The 21,546-nt window shown below is 39.8% G+C and overlaps 3 protein-coding genes across 3 annotated transcripts; 2 read left to right on the top strand and 1 right to left on the bottom strand.

Annotated features, from left to right (window-relative positions):
- Positions 1–6,932: 6,932 nt before the first annotated feature.
- LOC149108271 (adenosine receptor A2a-like) lies at positions 6,933–8,499 on the bottom strand. The gene has a single exon (XM_089296379.1). It carries the CDS (start codon positions 8,449–8,451, stop codon positions 7,459–7,461), a length of 993 nt encoding a protein of 330 aa, XP_089152505.1. The 5' UTR covers positions 8,452–8,499; the 3' UTR covers positions 6,933–7,458.
- A 5,007-nt stretch (positions 8,500–13,506) lies between these two features.
- On the top strand, positions 13,507–14,530 carry LOC110050152 (adenosine receptor A3-like). Its single transcript, XM_020756037.2, has one exon. The coding sequence runs from the start codon at positions 13,507–13,509 to the stop codon at positions 14,422–14,424; it is 918 nt and encodes a 305-aa protein (XP_020611696.2). The 3' UTR covers positions 14,425–14,530.
- A 3,386-nt stretch (positions 14,531–17,916) lies between these two features.
- LOC110050149 (octopamine receptor beta-1R-like) lies at positions 17,917–19,209 on the top strand. The gene has a single exon (XM_020756033.2). It carries the CDS (start codon positions 17,978–17,980, stop codon positions 18,914–18,916), a length of 939 nt encoding a protein of 312 aa, XP_020611692.2. The 5' UTR covers positions 17,917–17,977; the 3' UTR covers positions 18,917–19,209.
- The last annotated feature ends 2,337 nt before the right edge of the window (positions 19,210–21,546 follow it).

Consider the following 21,546-nt stretch of genomic DNA (forward strand, 5'->3'; position numbering starts at 1 on the left):
ATACACGTGCATAATACATCATAATACCTTTGTTTATTAAAAAACTGACAATACGAAGACAAACATCAGGAGAACAAAAATCAATCAAAGTTTGACTGAAGAAGTGGTCTGTTGTAGCCATATTTTGCAAAAAAAAAAAAATAATAATAATAATAATAATGATAATAACTAAATAATAATTAAAAAGTTGTGACAGTTGTGGTTCTTTATATATCTCATCTCAGTAGAGGTTGATTCTGTATTATTCTATCCTTGACGTGCAAACTCACCACAAGCCGACAGCAACATTTCAGTATATACATTTTTCTTCCTGCCACCCACCAGGGGTCAGTAAAGGCTTCATCAAAGACGAAGCACCTAGGCTTCTTCGAACCAACTATTCAAAAACCACTTTTGAAGAGAATAGAAGCATTCAGATCACGCCTTCACGTGAGAGGTTATCCAGATACTCTGGTAAATAAAGTCCTCTCAAAAATGAAATTCGAAGAAAGAAAGTAGGCACTCCAACAAAAGAAAAGAACGCACAGTAGAATTCTTCCTTTTGTCAGACAATACCACCCAGCGGTGCCTAACTTAAAGAAAATCTTAATGAGCAAATGGAATTTAATACAGAATCAACCTCTACTGAGTGAGATATATAAAGAGCCTCCCATCATCTCGTACAAAAGAGGAAAATCGCTCGGACATACTCGTGAGATCCAAACTCTAAAGTCAAAGAAATTACACTTGCGAACAGCGGGAGTCGTGTAGGCCTGTCACAACTTTTTAATCTCTGGCGTTTCGCGTTTTTTTTTTTTTCATTGTGCTTTTTGACCTTTTGGTGTTTGCCCATGTTGATGCCGTCAGTGACCGTCAGTGACCAGTCAGTGGCACTTGATAGTGACGTATTTGAAAAAAGAAGAAATGATCAGAAATAGCTTGCGAGTAGACTGCGAGCAGTCTCTCTTTTCCTCGAAACGCAAAACAAGTAAGCGTGCGAGCGTGACTGTGAGTGTGACGTGCGAGCGGCGATGCCACCAGCGGCTAGCTAGTAGCGCGGGCGTCGGAAGACGAGCGAAAAGAGAGACTGCACTGGTTTCTTACAACGATTTGGATGCTACTTTGACAGGTCGCATCAATGACACCTCCGCCCTGTTTTGAATACGAACGCGACAGATGAAGCAAAATATCTCCAACAGATGCCAGATAGATGGAGTGCGCACGCACGGGTCTACAATAGCCTCCTACCCAGACGCTCTTTGGACTCGACATGCAATCCTCCTCCCGTGACGGGCCCTAGGTGGATATTAGTTTTTGTTAATATATTTCAGTCGGTTAAATGAGACGTATTTATGACTCATTGGTTTTATTGAACCGTTATTGACGTTATTGTTTAAAACATTCACTGCATGCATTCACAAATCCGAAATTCGCTGTCGGTCTATTTCGACATTCGTGTCGCTTTCCCTATTTCGCTGGAGTAGTCTGTCGTTCGTCGCCAGTTCGTGGCTCTCGTGTCGCCGTTTCAAGGCCATGTCGCTTGTCGGAATTTACCCCTAACAGCGCCTCATAAATCGACATCGAGGAAAATCTTTGGGAAAACTAGTAGAATACATATTGATGTAATACTTGGAGTAATTTCGTACCTTAAATTAGCCTGTCTGGATATGAAATGGGCTGATTTGTTAACCTCACTTGCAGACTTTACGTAGCGTGTACAAAACATTCCCAAATGTCGCCACTTAGGTTCAATTGTTTCTGAATACTACATGTATTTAATGAATTCACATGAGCACAATACGACTACCAGCACCTTAATAACCATAAACATGTTGTACATATAAAACACAGAAGGTGTGTTTTTCGTCGCAATAAAGCCTGTTTGATCATTCCCTCGAGGCGTGAAACTCCGAGTTACAGCCAACTTATGTACAGTGGAGCCAAGTGTTGCGATCACCCCGCTTATGGGTCCTTATAGTGGGATTCATCTTCATCCAATATGGCAAAATATAAAGCTTTAGAAAGTCGTGGTTTTTCCGTTTTGTTGTCCTTCTCTAATGCGATCCCTTTACTCCTTTTCAAAAAGGTGAATGCAATCTTCATTCTATACTTCGCTAAAGATAAAAACATAGGCAAACTTAATTTATTTTATCATTCTCTGTCACTCTTTCCACCGTAGTTCACATATGTCATTTATTTTCCACTGCTGTCTTATTTATTTCACATTTAACCGAGTTTACAATGTATTGACAGACGAAATTAAAGAATACTCAGGCCATTATTTTTATCAGCTATTTCCGTGAGTGAATATTGACCTCACTGTGGTTTTCATGATTTCTCGGATCTCGCCATATCGCCAACAATAAATAAAGGGGTTGATTGAAGAATTGAGGAAAACTAAAAATCCGGACGCGTGAAAAGCGACAAGGAATGATATTTTCGATTTTTGAACAAGCACCAAAATCCCACAGCATAGGTCTGGAAGGTAGCAAGCAAGCAAGACAGCGTACATAAAGAAAGTGTTAAGACTTGATCGCTTGGCTCGAACTAAACTTATTGCCTCTTGATGTTCGATCTGCTGTTGGCTTTGTATTTGATTCTGATGACGTCCTACAACTTTATAGATCCGACCATAAGCGACGGCTGTCAGAAATAGCACCAGCACTTCCATAAACACATCCACCATATCATTGTAGTCAGGAAGCAAGATGTAAACTGCGGCAATAAGACCACTGACAATCCATAAAAACAACAAAGCAAACACAACTCGCCCAGGCGTCACGAGCTCGCGGTATCTCAGATGCAGTGTCACCGCAAGCAGTCTGTAGAACGCAATGGCGGCGGCTGATAGGCAGGATGCACTTACTAAGAAATATAAAGAAAACTGAGATATGGGCAAAATAATTGGGCAGAGTGACTCAAAGTCTCCACTCGCAGTCATGTTTAACATTACTGCTATGATGACACCAAACATAAGTTGCGCAAATAATCCAACGGTAAGATCGGAGAGCGCAAGGCTTAGAAGCAAAAGTCGTAAGATAGGTGGTATCGATGAGGCTTTCTGCAACCCCCGAATAACAAGAATGTTTCCCAAAATTGCCACTAAAGAGCGCATAAAGTTCAAAACACAGATATGTAAGACGAAACTTCTGTGGAGATGAACAAGTTGTACGTACTCCTCCATTTTGTGGGTACAGAAATCGGTCATCATGTCCAACTTGATAATTTTCCGTCCTACCCGAAGAGCACAATTAAGCAGGATTTTAAGCTATTCTAGGACAAAAGCAGAGCAAAAATTTCATTTGCAGAGATTTCTCGTCATTTTCTTTCGCTAGCCATACGGAATAGAACCAAAATGTCAACTTTTGCCACAGAAGAGCATATAAAGCTAATTGTTCAGTTTTGTAAGGCTTGACTTAAAGAGCAAATACGCTCGTCTCGAGTTTTCGCAGCTGCTTATTGCTTTAAGTTTCTAGGGCTCTCCTTTCTTTTTAAATCATGCCCCATAACTGGCCCAAGCCCAATAAGATGATTTGCACATACAATCATGTTATCTGCCAAATGAACTTCTACGTATCATCCACATTTGAACAAGTCAAGTTAGCGGCGTCATCGAATGAAACCTGAACTTTCAGTGTATATAACTAAATATAAAAGTTAGTGATGGTTCACCTGTGTAAACCTCACTCAATGGTTACCATTTAGGCATTACATTTAGCATAACACGTTTTCAGGATGATGAAGCTTTGTTTCAAAGTGGAGTAGCAAAGCAAGCCCTTGTAGAAAGGCACAAAAGACGAAAGAGTCTGTTTGGGGGTTCTGAATGGATTGTCAGTTACCAGCTGACAGATTAACTAACTGATCAGCTGCCAACCGGATGACCCACGATATTCTAAGGCTTCGTGAAATTTTCGAGAATATTCGAGTGATTTTCAATAACATTTTGAACGGCCTATGAAATTCTTCGGAAATCTTCGGAGGTCCTCGTTAGGTAAAAGTCGGAAGACCTTGAATTATCATGGTTTTCTTTTTCGGCTGATCTTCGGCTGATCTTCGTCTACTCCGGTCCTATGGCATGGAGTGAGCTACACTGTTCAAGAGAGGCTAGGGTGATCGAAGAGAACGATTCTCAATTCCTTATAATAATTATGAAAACTCTCTGAACTTTGTTTTTAGTTTGGTATCACATGGTACTTGTTATGTTTATCACGTTCAAGATAGCATAATGGGCAAATTATTTTGAGATATGGTGTCCAAATCTCCCGCGGATTAAGTTAACGCGCTTCGTGAATGTTTTCCTAGAAGATTGAAAACGCAAGCAAAGTCATTTGGACTGTCCATGCGAGTAAAATTCGCCTCACAGCATTAGCTATTCTTAGATCCTCCTGAGCTTTTTGAAGCTGGTACTGATCTAAAAATAATGTGAGAGGGATTACCTTGGGAATAAGAGCTATATGAGTGATAAACCGGCTCTCTCACCCTTCATCCTCCCCTGTCCTCCCCTTGTAGAAACATCCAGATTTTTCGCGTATTGTTGCTCAGCGACCTCTCGTTAAACGGAAAGGTGTAATAAAAAAGAGTATTGTCACGATAAGTAGGTAGTAAAGCCGCTGTCTATAAATAGATTCCAAAAACGTTTCCTTGGAAAAGGCTCATGTATATATCATTCGAACATAAAATCCAAACCATTTCATAGTCGTGTAGACGAAGATCGCCCGAAGAACTCCCGGAAAATAACGAAAGATCAAGATCTTGCGACCCTTTACTTAACGAAGATCTCCTTGCAACAAAGCATTTTTTCTGTCGACGTACAGATCATAACTCAACACAAAGCACGCATATGTCTTTAGTTCTCGAAAACATTTCATGCGATAAACCCCAGTTTGAGATGATGCCTCAAAATCAAATGTTCGTTCATTTTTCAGGCTCGGGCTTTATTAATAGCTGAACAGTAGTGCCGCCTCCAGTGTTTGATTATAATCCATGCTTTAAAAAAAGGCGCGTGGTCCAGCATGCCATGGTTTGATTTTCAACAGAAATTCAATATATGGAGATTTTGGTAGGCCACGGTACTCAATACATATGGGTTATTGACCAAGCTTGTTCGGCCAAGATGGCTGAATATTGGCCAAGTTCTTTTTTTGCGTGTTTATGGACCTCGACTCCGTCTCGGTCCATAAACACGCAAAAAAAGAACTTGGCCAATATCCAGCCATCTTGGCCGAACAAGCTTGGTCAATAAAGAATTTATTATGTGGCTTTCGGGGAAATTTTTCTTGCGGGACACGGCGGTTAGTCCCGAGCGGGCAAGACAGCTCCATCTTGCCCGCTCGGGTAGCCAATCATAGCGCAGGATTTGATTCATCTTGCCCGCTCACGGAGCTAGCCATATAATAAACTGCCTTAAAACCCTGATTCAAACCCTGTAAAAATAAGGACTCTTTTAGGTTCAACAGGTTCTTGTGTAATGAAGTCTACAGGTTCTTAAATAATAGCACGGTTTTCATGCAGGGTCTTTACTGCATCATGTATCATCAGTCGTTTTACGGCAAAAAAAAAAACCGCTTAGCTGTTTTAATTACAGCTTTCTGGGAGGTGGGGGCTACTTAAGATGAAGGAGATACGATTTCGGCTGTGAATTTCAATATACCTCATGAGTTTGAAACGAAAGAAATTAAACGAGCTACTGATGGAGGCGATATTTCGAGCGCGTCACTTCTTTCACGACCAGGCGTAAACAAGAGTGAACGAGAGAGGAGGCCTACAGCTGGTGTTTTCAGTCGTTTTATGGCAAAAAAAAACAAAAACGGTTAGCTGTTTTAATTACAGCTTTCTGGGAGGTCGGGGCTACTTAAGATGAAGGAGATACGATTTCGGCTGTGAATTTCAATATACCTCATGAGTTTGAAACGAAAGAAATTAAACGAGCTACTGATGGAGGCGATATCTCGAGCGCGTCACTTCTTTCACGACCAGGCGTAAACAAGAGTGAACGAGAGAGGAGGCCTACAGCTGGTGTTTTCAGCCTTGTTTGAGCTTTGTTCCCTAATGTAAGTTTTACGATACAAAACGAAAGGAAGTAAGAAGTAGCTACAGCTGTAGAAACACGTGGGTTTGATGCTTAGAAGCAGGCGGACAAAACAAAACAGTCGGACATGGATAATTCAAGGTTAAGACGGATCTGCAAGTTAAGGGCGGGTAGAAGATGAAAGAGTTTGAAATGATTCGGTACGCAAAAACAAGGAGAACACCAGCATTAGAAAGAGCTATATCAGGACCAGTACTTTCTCCACGACCCCTGATTCTGGTATTTAGCCTCAAGTTCTATTGCACAGCAAATATTCATTTATTATTCATTGAACCATTATTTGTTCGCTGGGTTTAAAAATAAAGCATTATTTAAATTTCATAATTTTGCGGGATCGATTCGTTACTCAATGTTCGTTACAGATTCCTCGGTTCATCTCTCAATGCTTACGTACATGAATCGTGTTCGACCGTTTATCAGGAAGTGATTTAAATGAGCACGGAGATTACATAAGCGCACTCTCTTTTGATCTTCCTGTAAAACAATGATACGGTAATGTTCAAATTGAAATAATATTTACAATTTACACTTTTAAGCCTTTTTCAACATTTATTATTCCGCTTCAGCTCCCGATGTTTATGCTAGTTAACCGCTAATTAGAAAACGATATAAACGAGCATGAATCTCTTGAAAGATTTTTTGATGATTATTATTTTTATCGCTAAAGTCATTAAAGAAAAGTACTCAAGGGCCGCTACTATTGTTTCCTGTGCCATTAGTTTACCACTGGAGTAAAGCAAACAAACGACGTTTCATCTAAGCTATAACAGTAAACTTAGATTGATTAAAAAGCTGAATTTTTCGAAATACTTCTCCTATTTAAGTGTCTTAAAACTCGGTTCGTTTTACGGAGATTTAGAAATCCAGGAAGAAAGAGTCATATCTGATCAGTGCAAGCAGTTCAATATTGGGCTGGTTAGAAGTACATCAAAATCCTGTCCTCCAGGGCCTTTGAGGTGCCAGATAATGAGTTTTCTGTCAATACAACTCAGTGGCTAGATGCAAACCAGTGCTGCATCATACATTGGAGGAGGCTCAAAAGGTTGCTTCTGGGTTAAATTAAAAGACTTACAGACACGAAAGGCTGGAAATTCTTCTTCTCTATTTCATTTTTTTGCTATTAAAATCTAGGAAAAAATACACACAGAGCTTTCCCTTCACCCCACCTCAACCCCCCTATTGAACCTGTCTTGAAAACATACTCCTTAAATATTATACAGTGCATATACGTTTGGAAATTGTAGTTTAACACCGAAACTGGTCGTTCTCGCCTTTCTTATGTTTCTATGTACGCATTAAAGCGACGCATTCATTTGAATGGGGTCAGCAATACACTACATTCTACCACTTTGGCCATGATCTAAGTCATTCACTTTCAGTTCAACACCTGTTCATGTATGTGTAAGCTCGATCTCCATCCTCGAATTCCCTGTTCTCAAGCCGATCGTTATGTTTTCAGCATTCACTCTAAAAATCTTCATTATGGTCTTTTTCACAATTTCACGAATCTCTCGATATCGCCAGCAATAAACGAGAAGATTTACCGATGAGTTCAGGTAAATGAGAAAAATTGTTATATAGAAGGCCGTTATGAACGCCATACTAAAATCCGAAGCTACCAACAGGATTCCACAAAATATATTCGGTATATAACAAACGAGGAAGACAGCATACACGAAAAAGGCGTTATAAGCTGATCTCTTAGCTCGTACCACTCTCATTGTTTCCAAATCGTTCGTCACCTGAAATTGGCTATGTATTTTGTTTTGGTGATAACGCGCTACTTTATAAATCCGAAAGTATGCAACACTAGTGACTAGAAGACCCGCGACTTCTAAAACCACGGCTACGATGTCGTTGTAGTTTGGAAGAGCAATATAAACTGTTGTAATAAGACCACTGGTTAACCACCAAACCACCAAGACGATCACAACACTCTTAGTTGTCACGAACTCGTTGTAACGTAGATGCAGAGAAACGGCTAGGAGTCTATCGACGGCAATGGTGACTATGGACAAGAATGATGCCACTGTGAAAAAGTATGCAGACGACAAGTACATTGTTACGAAAGTCGGGCAAAGGAAGTCCACGTTATAGTTTCCGCTCGCAGCCTTGTCCAGTATCACTGCGATGATAACACCATGCATTGGTTGAACAAATAATCCCACAGCAAGATCAGAGAATGCCAGACTCAGGAACATCGCCTTTAGAGTTGTGGACATCATTGACGCTTTCCACAAAGCACGAATAACAAGGAGATTTCCGAGAATAGCCACAATGCAAAATACAAAGTTCGACACACAAAGAGACAAGAGAAAACGGTTCTCAAGTTCGGCCAGTTTGACAAGTTCTTTCAAACGTGTGTTGCAGATTTGGATGGCCATATGGTAAATTTGACGCTCCACGAAATAACTATATATGGCAATCTAAAAAGTTAAAAAATGTATTTCGTCGCCTACATACCGCCCCTCTGTTATAGGTTTGAAATGAACAAAACATAAATTATGCAATGTGGATATGTGCTTGTTTACTGAAGTGAATGATTTGTTTACGATATCGTAAACTAATTTTTTATTGTTTGCAAAAAAGAATTTATCCCAACTTCTCATTTCAATTTCTTTCCATGGTTTTAAAATGGATTGAACCAAACACAGTAAAATAAACTAAAATATTTCTAGAGTCTTTTCTTTTAGTAGGGAGTGATAAAAGTAAGCAAACGCTTGCAAGGCTGATTTTTGCTAAAGCGCCTGCCTTATTTTTTCCTCAGGTGCATCGTGACCGCTCGTAAAAGGGCGTCGGACAACAAAATCCGGAACGTTTACAGATCTCTGACACAACACAAAGATCCACGAGAAACTCCCTCCACTGAAGAAAACCCTCACAAAAGAAGCGAGAATCGAATTAAAAGAAAACACTGCTACACCTGTGCACACAGTTTTTGTTTGTATGCGGACGATTGGTTTAATTAAAAACTGAAATGTTTGTTGTTAGAGTTTTGTTCTGACTATCGATTCAAGTTGATCGCTGGGATTTGAATAGGCTTATACCTTTTTAAGGAAGCAAAGAGTCGTCAGTATGCCATTTCCCACAACTACAGCGGGCTGAATTGGCGCAACAAAAACACTGCCAGTGAATGCACAAGCCAATTCATTTACTTAAAGAAGAGAAAAAAAAACGTCAATCAAACGGCATTTTGATAAAATGTGTTTTTCTGGCCGATAAAATACAAATTAAATTTTTTGAGTTTTTTTTTACCTTTTGTAACCAAAATATACGTAACGTGATATTTGGCACTTGAAGATTGTCATGAAGGAAATCACGAACGTCGCTTTCACATTGGGATAAGTGAGCCCCAGTGTGGTGAAGCCTATTTTTTGGCACAGGGCTACAGAGTTTTAGTCAAGGCCACGCAAACCTGCTATCTTTTCGTAACGTGGTTACCAATATATCTGCATCTCATAGAACCAATGGATTAAATTCCGTGCACTTTCATTGGACAAAGCACATCGAGTGGTGCAAGTAGGACGGGCATCAAACTATATTTGGGGTTTTGGCTGAGAAAGCTGATTTTTTTTTTTGTCAATAGGACAATTAACTAACACGGAACCAAGGCTACGGGCTCTTGGTCTTGTTTGGTGCGGAACTTGCTGCGCTCGGTCTGTTCTGTAAATACCTCGAGCAGATATTTTCCCAGTATGGTCCTTGCGCTTGGTTAATACCTAAATATCGTGACCTCACGTTTGGTTAATAACCCCTACTTGCAGCTGCTTGATGCGGCAAGATAAGCAACATGGTTTGTTTGTTTATTATACCAGCCCTTGCTACTCCATGCAGAACATAAAAGTGGCCAATCACTAGGCCTGATTTTACCTCCCAACTATTATGGAAATGACACATACAATATAAAACAAAGATTTGTAATTCTCACGAAGGCAAGTTTGGCTCAGCAACAAACAACAGATCCGAGTGTAAACCAAAATCAGCGCTGAATTTTTCTCCTAGGACTAAGCATGCATGGAGCTAATTTCTGCTCCAAGAAATTAGACGAATTGAATGCAATTGTTCAATCGCAGCCACCTTTAATCTTACCCATTTTACGTTTTTAACTTGCTTTTGAGCAAGAAAATTAACGAAAGTAAAGCAACATGACGTTTCGACGACTTCGAATTCATGCATTTATCTCACTCGACAATTGTTGAGTTCTTGTTAATCATGCCCTGTGGAAAGTCTCATCAATTCTCAACCCGCTTCTCAATCTTGCTTTCTCAGACCCGAGAATGGATTGTTTATTCAACCAATGTCAGCTGTAATTCTAGCAGTCGTTCTGAGAATGATCACGAATAACAACCAAGACTTTGAACGTTTAATTTCTGTCTTATAACTGGCATGTACACTGCCTATTTCCTTGTGGAAGCCTTTTTTATCACGACTGCTGCCATCGCTTTGGAAATACCTCTTGCCTTGTTTCTTCACCTAAGATATAAGGAACGTGTTGCACAAAAACGTGTTGGAATTACTCTGGCCCTTTTTATGGATCACAAGCGGTCTTGCAGTATTTGCTTTTCTGGCACTTCCAAGTCATAATGAGACGGTGGCCGTAACTATTAAAACTGCAGGACTTCTTGTAATAACTACAGCATATCTTTGCAAAGTTCTGCTATAATCAGATAGAGTGCCAAAGTCATGTTCAAAATAGACTCTTCCAGGCGTTCCGTTAGTTGTGGCCTAGCGCGAAAAACGGCGCGCTAAAAAATAGAAAAAGTGCGGCGAGAGGAAGTGAAAGAAAGCCTGTGGGCAAACTTAATAAAAGGCCGTTTCGGTATCCCAGGATCTGGTATATCTTCTGATTGGTCAATTTTGACAGGTTCTTTTTTAACAATCGAGCGTTACTTACGCACATGAGAAATGCGATATGGCGGTGTTCAGAGACCTTTCCACGAGTGACGCGGCGTTTCTCCTCTTGTGACCATAATGAAAGACCAAGTGGAAAGATTGAAGTTGCAGCAAAATTGGAGTTGCAGCAACGGCAATAGGTATTGAGAACACATCAACGAAGAAGCTGCAAGAACGGAAACTGCATTTGCGGTTCTTTTTTCGGTCTCTTGACCTTAATTCGCTTCGCTGAGTTTGACACCTTTGTAATTTTCCATGTGCTTATACTTTGTCTAGGCTCATGTCCATTGTAAGATATGTTTTAAAGTCTCTAAGTATTGGCTTTCGAGGGACATGTTGCTAAGTTACATTCTATATTGTTGACAACAGCTGAAAACCACAAGCCGGCGGTCATGTTACGGGTCCCTGTAGGCGGTCTATAAGTGGGCGGAAGGAGCTTTTGTTACGTTTGCCCACAGGCGTTCTTTCGCCTTCTCTCGCTGTTCTTCTCCCTATTTTTTCGCTCGCCGTTTGTCGCGCTGCGCCCCAACTAACTGAACGCCTGGAAGAGGCTATGTTCAAAATGACTTGAGGTCAACAGTATTGCTGGAGATATTGTGAGATTCGTAATATCGTTAAACACACTGCAACAAAACTGGTTATTAATAACTACGTCACGACAAAATGATCATCAGTGCTAATAAGCATTCTTCAGTTATTTCTGTAGTTTGTTTGGAAGTAACCCACAGTTTGTTACAAATACACTTTGAAAACTGGAGATTTAAAGTCAATTTTCGAAGTGGATTGGCGTTTTCTTGTCTAAATAACTCTACTGGGCATGGTAATTAAAATAGCTGCACGACAGCGCCATTTGTTAGATCGTTTTCGAACGATGCAGGAATAAGTTAAAAGGCAGAAGTTGTTACGAGTTTCTGTCTCGCATCCGTACTGCGCACGCAAATTCACACGCCACGTCATGCATGAGCGCGCGCGCTAAGTAATAAAATGAACAATGGTAGGGCAGATGGCCATTGCTATAGCTCTGCCTGGATTTAACGATCTTGGTCGTTCGGTGACCCCTATTTTTCGTTCCAGAAACAGATTTTATTTACAATTATCTCCACATTGTCCAAAAATGACCAAAAAAATCAATGTGGGAAGTTTAAAAAGTTTCAAGATTTCTGTCCAAGGGACACCAAATCCTGGCATCTTTTGGCTACAAGGCGTGTGAAACTATGGTCGCTAAATGCGAACTTGTTCTTTAAGGAACCTCACCAGTTGACTAAATTCACTTAATAGGTCCACTTAAACAATATTTGGCAGAGAACATCTCACCTCAAAGTTCTAATTGCAATATTCTTGGGCTTACAACCGACACTGTGGCCTTATTCGCTGACGAAGCCCGATTTTTTCAGATTTAGGGTGTTCTTCGGGTCATGTTCTCTCCAAAACGAGTTCGGTGACCCCCAATTTTTTTACATTTTTGACATTACTAACTCATAATCTTACAGTGGTAAAAGTCTCAGAAAAAAAATCAGTGTTGGAAAATATTCGCGCTAACGTCCTTAAAGTATACCCGATCATTTGTTTCTGATCTCAGCCATTAGTGAAAGTGTCTAACTTTATTTTTGACCGTAGTGCGTTGATCACTAAGGATGGCTGCCCAGTCTTATTAGCCCATTAAGGTTGTTTCGGGCAGTCGTGTACTCATTTTTATTTCAAACTTATTTTTTTATACACAAATTTTAGGTATGGCTGCAAATAAAGTTGTTGTTGTTGCTAAGTCACGGTTTGTGCATTTTGAAAAGTTTAGCCTACATTTTTCAAGTTCGTCGTTTGTAATCCGTGTCAATCTTCTCCATCCTTGTTCCTTTATGGTTTAATATTATCTCTTAAGAGTTTTTCTATCTTGGTAAATTATTTTTTTCAGGTTTCGTTCAATTTAAATGTAATTTTGTACGTGGCCGAAAATTACTCAAAATGCTGTGGCTAAGCACCTTTAAAATTTAAGCTCATTTTTTAGCTGTCAGTCCCGGCAGACCCTCATTCCCTTTGTTGTTGAACATCAAAACCTACCAGTCTCTAACTCTTAACAATACTGGCATCAAAAAGTTTAATTAACATTTCCTTGATTAATTTTAAGAAATAATAAGATTTTACTGTGCCAGACCGTGAGGTATTCACTTGACTATCAATAAAGCTCGTCGAAGAAAACGTATTATAATTAATGCTTGTGATTATTTATATAGCGGTTCCCTGACGTGTTTAGAACTCACAGGATTTAATATGACATTGTTATAGTTTTTATTCATATACATGTTTTATTTAGAAAAGTAAAAAATTGAAATTGAAAGGTTTTGCAGTGCGCATTTACTTTTATTTTGACAGAACACACACTGTTTGCTTTCCATGACCCGGAGTGCGGTGCTACTAAGGCCCAGCGTTCTATTGCTACGCGGAAACCTTTATAATCAGTGAATGCCTGTTGCAAAGTGTAATTATTCAGAGTTTTATCAACCTAGCGTCAGCTTAAGAGTAACGTGGAACTTACCCTTTTGAGTTTAAACATGGTTGCCGAGTTCTGCAGTAAAAAACTACAGGAATTGATTGCCTTTGTTCAGTTCCAACCAGTCATAAGCTTATGTATTTGTGTGATGAATGTCCTGTTTTCGTTTGTGGCAACCATTGGAAACCTCCTTGTAATTCGTGCCTTGTGGAAAGCTTCGTCGATCACGGCAACATTAAAGAAGCTGTTCCTAAGCCTCGCTTTCTGTGACCTTGCAGTTGGAGTGTTTAGCCACCCGACGTTAGCTGTCACCATCGCAGTGCTACAGGATAAGGCAAAGAATGGACTCTATGCTTTTTTCTGCCCGACTGTTATCACAGTAGTAATGGCTCCAACGTTTTTGCTGCTGGGAGTTTCGTTTTCCTTGATTGCCGCTATCGCTGTGGACAGACTTCTTGCTGTGTCTCTACATCTAAGATATCAAGAACTTGTTACGGAGAAGCGAGTAACCATCGGTTTGACGGTTATATGGTTTAACAATAGTCTTCTTACATTGACTTTTATGAGCCTTCCCAGCCACAATGACTTGGTCACGGTAACTTGTCTAACTGTTGGATTGATTTTGGTAACGGTAGTATATTTTCGTATTTACCTAGTGGTGCGCTATCATCAAAATCAAATACATGGCCAAAATCAGATTCAAAATGGTCAAGCAATGCAAGCTGCCAGAGCAAAGAAGTCAGCTTTGAACGCTTTGTATGTCTATATCGTTTCCCTTGTTTGTTTCACACCAAACTTATTGGCTGGTATTCTGCTGGTAGTCGACAATTCAAGCATGCCTACTTTGGTAGCATACAGTGCTTCTGTATTTTTAGCTTTACTGAATTCGTCTTTAAATCCACTAGTCTACTGCTGGCGATATCGCGAGATTCGTGATACTGTGAAAAACACAGTGAAGAAGATATTTGATAGGAATTGAGTGGCACAGTAAGCACGAATAATTAAAATATTATCTCAATATTTCCAGAAACTGTTAATTAGAAGATGCAACTTTCTACAAATTACTTTAGGAAACAAAAATAGGGAAAGAACGAAGGAAACCATGTCAAAGGAAACAATGATTCAAGGCGTGTCAATAAAGATGAGGGTATTGGGATGGCCGCGTGGATGATCTCATCAGTAAATATAGACTGGGACGTAAGGACGTTCGCGCGAAAATTTTCTAGTCAATATGCTTTCTTAAAATTTTTACGGCAGTCACTAAGATAATGAGTAATGCAAAAAAATTAGGGGTCACCGTCTTAGTTTCAGGCCCCATTTATATGATCTCGGGTACCCGAGACAACCCTCCCCCTAAGGCAACTTTATCGAGCGTTGACATGTGAAAACGGTTTCCCTGCAGGCCGAGTCAAAGTTGACCCTGCCTGATTATTCGTAGCCCTTATTAAATGATCTAATCTGTAAATATCCCTCTTTCTTTGAGTTTCCCTCGGTCATTCAATCACAGTTGGTTTTGCCGAGTTAATTTTCACTTCTTTGGTAAAATTAAACCCTTAATCTAGGCATTTCGTGACACTTGCCAGGCCGAGAGTTATCCCGGTTAGGCGAGCCAAAGTGTTTATATGAATAAAAGTTGTCCCGCCTGCCAGGGTTACCCTGCCTGCCGAGGCGAGACAACTCACCCACCCGAGTTGTCTCGCCCCCCGAGACAGATTTGCGATCCTCTTGTAAACGGTTGGTTGAATTTTGCAAATAAATAAGTGAAAAGTTACCTCGGCTAGGGTAACCTGGGGGGGAGGGTTGTCTCGGGTAACCGAGACCATGTAAACGGACCCTCAGAGATAAAGCATGTGGAAAACTACCCTGATTTTGAAAAATTGGCGCACGTGATTCAGCACGGTCTACAGGGGTTTATAGTTTAAAATATCGAAGGTGAGTCAACGGAGGCAAACGATCTTGCTCATATTTTGTAGAAGTGGCTCTTTTGCATAGATAATCCCAAATGTTACCAACGTTTTCACAAAACTTAACCCTTCAAGAGGCATTTGAAACCGTCGCACAGATAAACAAAAAGCTAAAAAGAACGGAATTCGATGGTGCATTTTGCAAAAAATTCAAACTTCTAGTCGACAGATTTTCTTCATTTTCTCGCTAAACGTAAAAAATCGGTAGAGAAAATGATCCATCAAAAGAAAAATAGGGGTCACCCAACGTCCAAGATCATTAAATCCAGGCAAAGCTATAGCAATGGTCATCTGCTCTATCATTGTTCATTAGGGAGTTCAAGTAATGTCGACGGCGACGCCGAGGACGACGCCTGGTCAAAAATTTATTCATATTTCACCAGCGAAATTCGCCATTGTTTGGAACTGTTCAGTACGCCGATGGCTCTAAAACCGCGCTCAGGCTAAATATGCAATGACGGCATTCAGTTCCAAATGGACATACGAAAAATTAGCCGTTGTCGTTCGCGTTCCTTGGATGACGCAAAACTTAGTCATTTCATGTTCTTGTTTTGTAGAGGACGGCAAAGAAATGTACAAAGATTTTTAAGGCACGTGCACAGCTATTGTTTTTCTCATTAAACCTTTTGTTTGGTGATGTTCTCGTTGATGTCGTTGTCGTGGCTTGCTTAAGCTCCCTATTTTAATATATAGATTTAGCCAAGCGTAAAAGCGGAGTTCCTGTACCGGGTTGTTAGAGCCCGATTAAGCTAACCCAGGATAAGCGAGAATTTTGATCTGAGTTTTGCAACTTTGCGGTAAGGTTTTCTGTATATTGTTTGCCCTTCTGTTTTGAGTTTGAATAATCCAAAAAAAACTACGCAAAACAAAAGCAGTAAAAAACATTTGTAAATAAGAAAAATTTATACTTTGGTTAACTTTTAATCCTGGGTTAGTGTTAATTGGCTTCCCAACAACCCGGCCCCGTTTACAAGTTAATCTGATGTGAGCCCGCGATCCAATCGAAAACAAGTTCTTAGTCAGCGGTCAACTTCAAAAAAACCACGTGAACTCGATGTGCTATAAACTTGAGCACGCGATATGGTCGCGTGATACCTTGTTTTGTCATAAACAATTGAGTAATATTAAAACGCAGAAGCAATTGACTATAACATGGATGTCCAATATCAAAGACGGACGTTATAAACCAAGGCGGAATGTCTCTTTCAACCTATTAGCTGGAGCGTGGCCGCCATCTTGGACAACTCCGCCGTCGCCCTCGCCGCCGTCGTGCGTACGCGCCCGCGAGCAATACCGCTAGCCATGATAACCATGAGAAAATCAATTCATGGGTTCGCTTTTCCTTCCTATATGAATATGGGCTCCGCTTGGTGGCCCTTCGGACCGCCGAAGCTCCGCTATTACTTAGCGCGCACCCTCATGCATGACGCAGTAAACTTTGACAATGTTATGACGAAATTTATCATCAATAAGAGGACAGACGCATAAAAAACTGACGTCAATTTGTTTTTTTAAAATAACAAGACCCCAAAATGGTCAAATGCCGAGAATAAAAGATGCCGTAAACAAAGATAAGTGAACATTCTCAATAGCTTTTCTCGGTTTTTGATTTGCTACTTAAAAAAGTCCATAAAATCTCATTGGTTAAGAAGTTGACAGTTTGACAGCTGAAAATTGAACTTGAAAGCTTGCATAAATTAACATTTCATCCGTCTGTACTCTTATTGATGTTAAAAATTAGCCAATCAGCGCGCGACAAATTAGACAGTAATTGTAAAAACTGTTATAGTTTAAAACATTTGCAATCGATAAAAATAAAATGCTTCAAGTTGCTTATCAGTGTGACTCAGATCTTATTTTCGATTTACCAAGGAAAACTATAGAGAACGTGACATTGTATTGAACGATCAGCTGCCCTTCAATTTTTATCTCCTTATATTACTTTTCCTGCTGAATATAAAAGGTCATATTAACTTGGGGGACAACTGTCAATAAAAAGCATATTGTGACGGCTTTAATTAGACACTTCCTGTAATGCTATATGAGCAATATATCGTATGCAATTAAATTTCTCCGCCTAGTGCCTTGAGCTGCTTATAGTTGAATCCTGCCTTAATAAAACCTTGTTAATTTGAGCGTCTTGTAATTAAAGTCACTCTTTTGGCCGAGGAAAAAGTTTAGGTAGTTTCTTATCATTGATTAGATCACCCTTTCACTATATGACCCAAGGGTTGTCGTATTAACAAGGTTCCATTCTATTTAACTTTGAAGAGGTCTCTTTTGAAATTGATCTTTGTAACAAAAAGAAGTGCGTTGTTACCCAGATTTTGAAAAAAAAAACTTCTTTTGTTTTCTTTTCTCATACCCAGTTAAATTAATAAAAACTTTTCCTCTTACCCGATTAAATTAATTAAAAATTGGTCAACCACTTGGCCAGACTACAGATGTCAATCTCTGATCCTGTAAATGATTACAAAACAGAGACTGAGGTCTTTAACAGTCTTAGTACATAGAGCACGACGGAGCGCTAACGTCAGTCACAACCATCTTCGAGGCTTGAAGGTAAACATGGTCAGCGCTGAATTCTGTGGTAAAAAATTGGAAGAGTTGGTTATCGTTATTCGATTTAAGCCAATGACCTATTTAAGTATCTGTGTTTTAAACGCGCTTTTTTCCGTTGTGGCAACACTTGGAAATCTTCTTGTTATTCGCGCCCTGTGGAAAGCCTCGTCCGTTACATTAACTTTAAAAAAGATGTTCCTGAGTCTTGCTTTCTGCGATCTTGCGGTTGGATTGTTTAGCCAACCCGTGTTAGCTGCACTGTACGGAGTAATAGTAAATAAGGCAGCGAGCGGAAATTATGACTTTGATAGCTACTGCCCGGTTATTATTACATTGGTCATGGCCCCTACGTTTTTTCTGCTTGGAGTTTCGTTTTCCATGGTTGCCGCTATAGCGGTGGACAGACTTCTTGCTCTTTCTGTTCACCTAAGATATCAAGAACTTGTTACAGAGAAGCGAGTCAATATTGGTTTGGTGGTCTTGTGGCTTTCAAATGCTCTTTACACGTTTGTCTTTATGGAACTTCCCAGCCATAATGAATTGTTAGCTGTAATTTTACAAACCGTTGGATTGATTTTAATAACGGTAGCATATTTTCGTATTTACCAAGTAGTGCGCTATCATCAAAATCAAATACATGGCCACAATCAGATTCAAAATGATCAATCCACGCAAGCTGCCAGAATAATGAAGTCAGCTTTGAACGCTTTCTATGTCTATATCGTTTCCCTTGTTTGTTTCACGCCAAATTTATTGGCTGGTATTCTGCTGGTAGTGGACAATTCACGCTTACCCACTTTAGTAGCATACAATGCTTCTGCGTTTTTAATATTACTCAATTCTTCTTTAAATCCACTTGTCTACTGCTGGCGATATCGCGAGATTCGTAATATCGTGAAAAACACAGTGAAGAAACTGTTTCGTAACAACCAAATGGCACAATAAGGAAGAACAATTGATATAGTGAGCCTGACGAAAATTTGCAAAAATTGTTAGCAGCGTTGCCTAATGTAACTTCGGGAAATAACTTAATGAAAAAATGTACATGTATAGTCTGCTTCCAGTATTTTGATAAAGAAAAATGTAAATATCTTAAAGCTTGTGTTAAAATACCTCGTTAGATTTAATTATCAGTTACTGACACTTCTGTCAAAGCTTTTAAGATGCATTTCCAGAAGACCAAACGTCTTTCGGATTGGAATCATTAATATGAAATAAAAGGAAACAAAAGAAGTGAACGAGTAGCCCCCCATTTAAACTGGACTATATCTATTGATCATGCCCTTGAAAAAATGTGAATTTCCTTTCTGGCCGAGAAAGAGCGATAGCGAGATAGTTTTAACCTAATAACTGTGTAACAGGACGAGAATTTTTCTGACAAAAAGAGCCGATTTAATGCCAAGAGTCACATTTGTCTGTATTTGTGGTTAACTAGTGTGATGGCTCATCAGTAAAACTGCCGCATCTGAACACTGGCTTCCCATTTAATTTGGACGGCGTCAGACAACTTTGCAATGGCATAAATATGCATATCCTTGGTGAGCGACGCCAGAAAACACGCATGTAAAACCTCTGGCACTGAGGACAACTTCACAGCCACAATTCACACCAATAACCTTTTCACCAAACCGAATGAATTGAACAAACAAACCGAGGAAGTCTACATAAACACAATATGCACATCACTACATCCGAGTATCAAATAGCCAGTCTTCAAATCCTGTCTCAACGAAGGAGAACTGAATGAAAGAAATGTGAACTAAGAATATTCGTTTAAGATTGATTATTATTTAAGGTATCGTTAGCAGAGGAGACTGGTTATGAAAGCCGGCGAGGAATTCAAAACGATCAAGCTATGGAAGGTACCAGAGTGAAGATGTCAGCATTGAACGCTTTCTATGTCTATATCGGTTGTCTCGTTTGTTTCACGCCAAATTTATTGGCTGGTATTCTGCTGGTAGTCGACAATTCACTCTTACCCACTTTAGTAGCATACAATGGTTCTGCGTTTTTAATTTTACTCAATTCTTCTTTAAATCCACTTGTCTACTGCTGGCGATTTCGCAAGATTCGCGATATTGTGTAAAAAGACATTAAGAAGATATTTAATGGTAATTGAGTGGCACAGTCTTATATACTGTTTATGCGCTTGAATTTTGAATTGACCAATCAGGATTCAGCAGGTGGGGAAAACTGTACTGTCCTGACGTCACTGTTCGTCTCACGTGCTATGGGGCAAAACTTTCTTGTGCGAACAAAACTCGCTAACTCGCTGGGGCGAACAAAACTCACTAACTCCCCGGGACGAACAAAACTCAATAACCCCCTAAGGAAACAAGAACTTGAACTTTACGACTGGCTCCTGATCGGGTCATCCACCTTGAAACAGTGGCAAATTTCAGTGCCAGCCAGCGTCAGGCAAATATTTTTTCTCAGTTTGTTTCGTCTCTGAGTTGAGAAGTATAACACAATGACTTAATGACTGGCCATACGGGAAACAGAACTCACTGTTTCTCTTGGGGCCAGTCAGTAAGTGTTTATTATCGTGTCGTTTTGGTAGAACAGCACGGTTTTGACTGCCGCTGGAACTGTGGACGTAACCACGGTATGCAAGGTCAGTAAGCACAAGTGTTAATCAGAGGCGAAATGCAACTTTCTACAAATAACTTTAGAAACAAAAACAGGGAAAGAACAAGGAAACCATGTCAAAGGAAACAATGATTAAGGGCCTATTAAGCTAAGGAAGAGACCAATGAGACGCCCACGTGGATGATCTGGCTCATCGGTAAATCGGCTATGACGGATTAAGGTTGGGACTAAACTTGAACATGTCTTGGCTTTCAATTTGGTTTTGATAGTCATTAACTACGAGCATGCAACCTAAAATATCATTCGATGCATTTTTTTCTTCCTTTCCATTCCCCACCACGTGACCTGCAAATAGCTACCTACAAATAATGGTCTGCTCATGCGTAGTACCGTCTAAACGTGTATTGCACGATGTAAATAATATTCTGCTCATGCGTAATTGAAATCACGCTCCCAAATGAAAAATGGCAGATCGCTTCCCTGAGCTGTCAGAGAGTGATTTAAAGATGCAAACAAACTTGATGATGGAATGTTGAGACAACTATTGAACCCAGTTATTGCAAACTATCAGAATTCGGCTGAGGCAAATAATTGATCTGTGCACCACTGACAAATCACAATATTTTGCTCAACCTGGTCCAACAATTGTGAACTATTACGGCACTTTAAACATTTGCAATCGATAAAAATGAAATGCTTCAAGCTGCTTATCAGTGTGACTCATATCGTATTTTCAATTTATCAAGAAACATGATAAAGAACGTGTCATTGTATTCAACGATCACCTACCCTTCAACTTTTATCTCCTTATATTACTTTTGTTGCTAAATATAAAAGGTCATGCTAACTTGGAGTGAAAACTGTCAATAAGAAATATTGTTACGGCTTTAATTAAACTCCTCCTGGGTAATGCTATCAAGGCAATAAATCGAATGCAATTAAATTTCTCCGGTAGTGCCCCGTGTTGTGTGTAATTGAAACCCACT

This window comes from Orbicella faveolata, unplaced genomic scaffold, assembly GCF_042242905.1.
Source record: "Orbicella faveolata isolate gen_17 unplaced genomic scaffold, um_ofav_v1 contig_26, whole genome shotgun sequence".
NCBI classification, from domain to species: Eukaryota; Metazoa; Cnidaria; class Anthozoa; order Scleractinia; family Merulinidae; genus Orbicella; species Orbicella faveolata.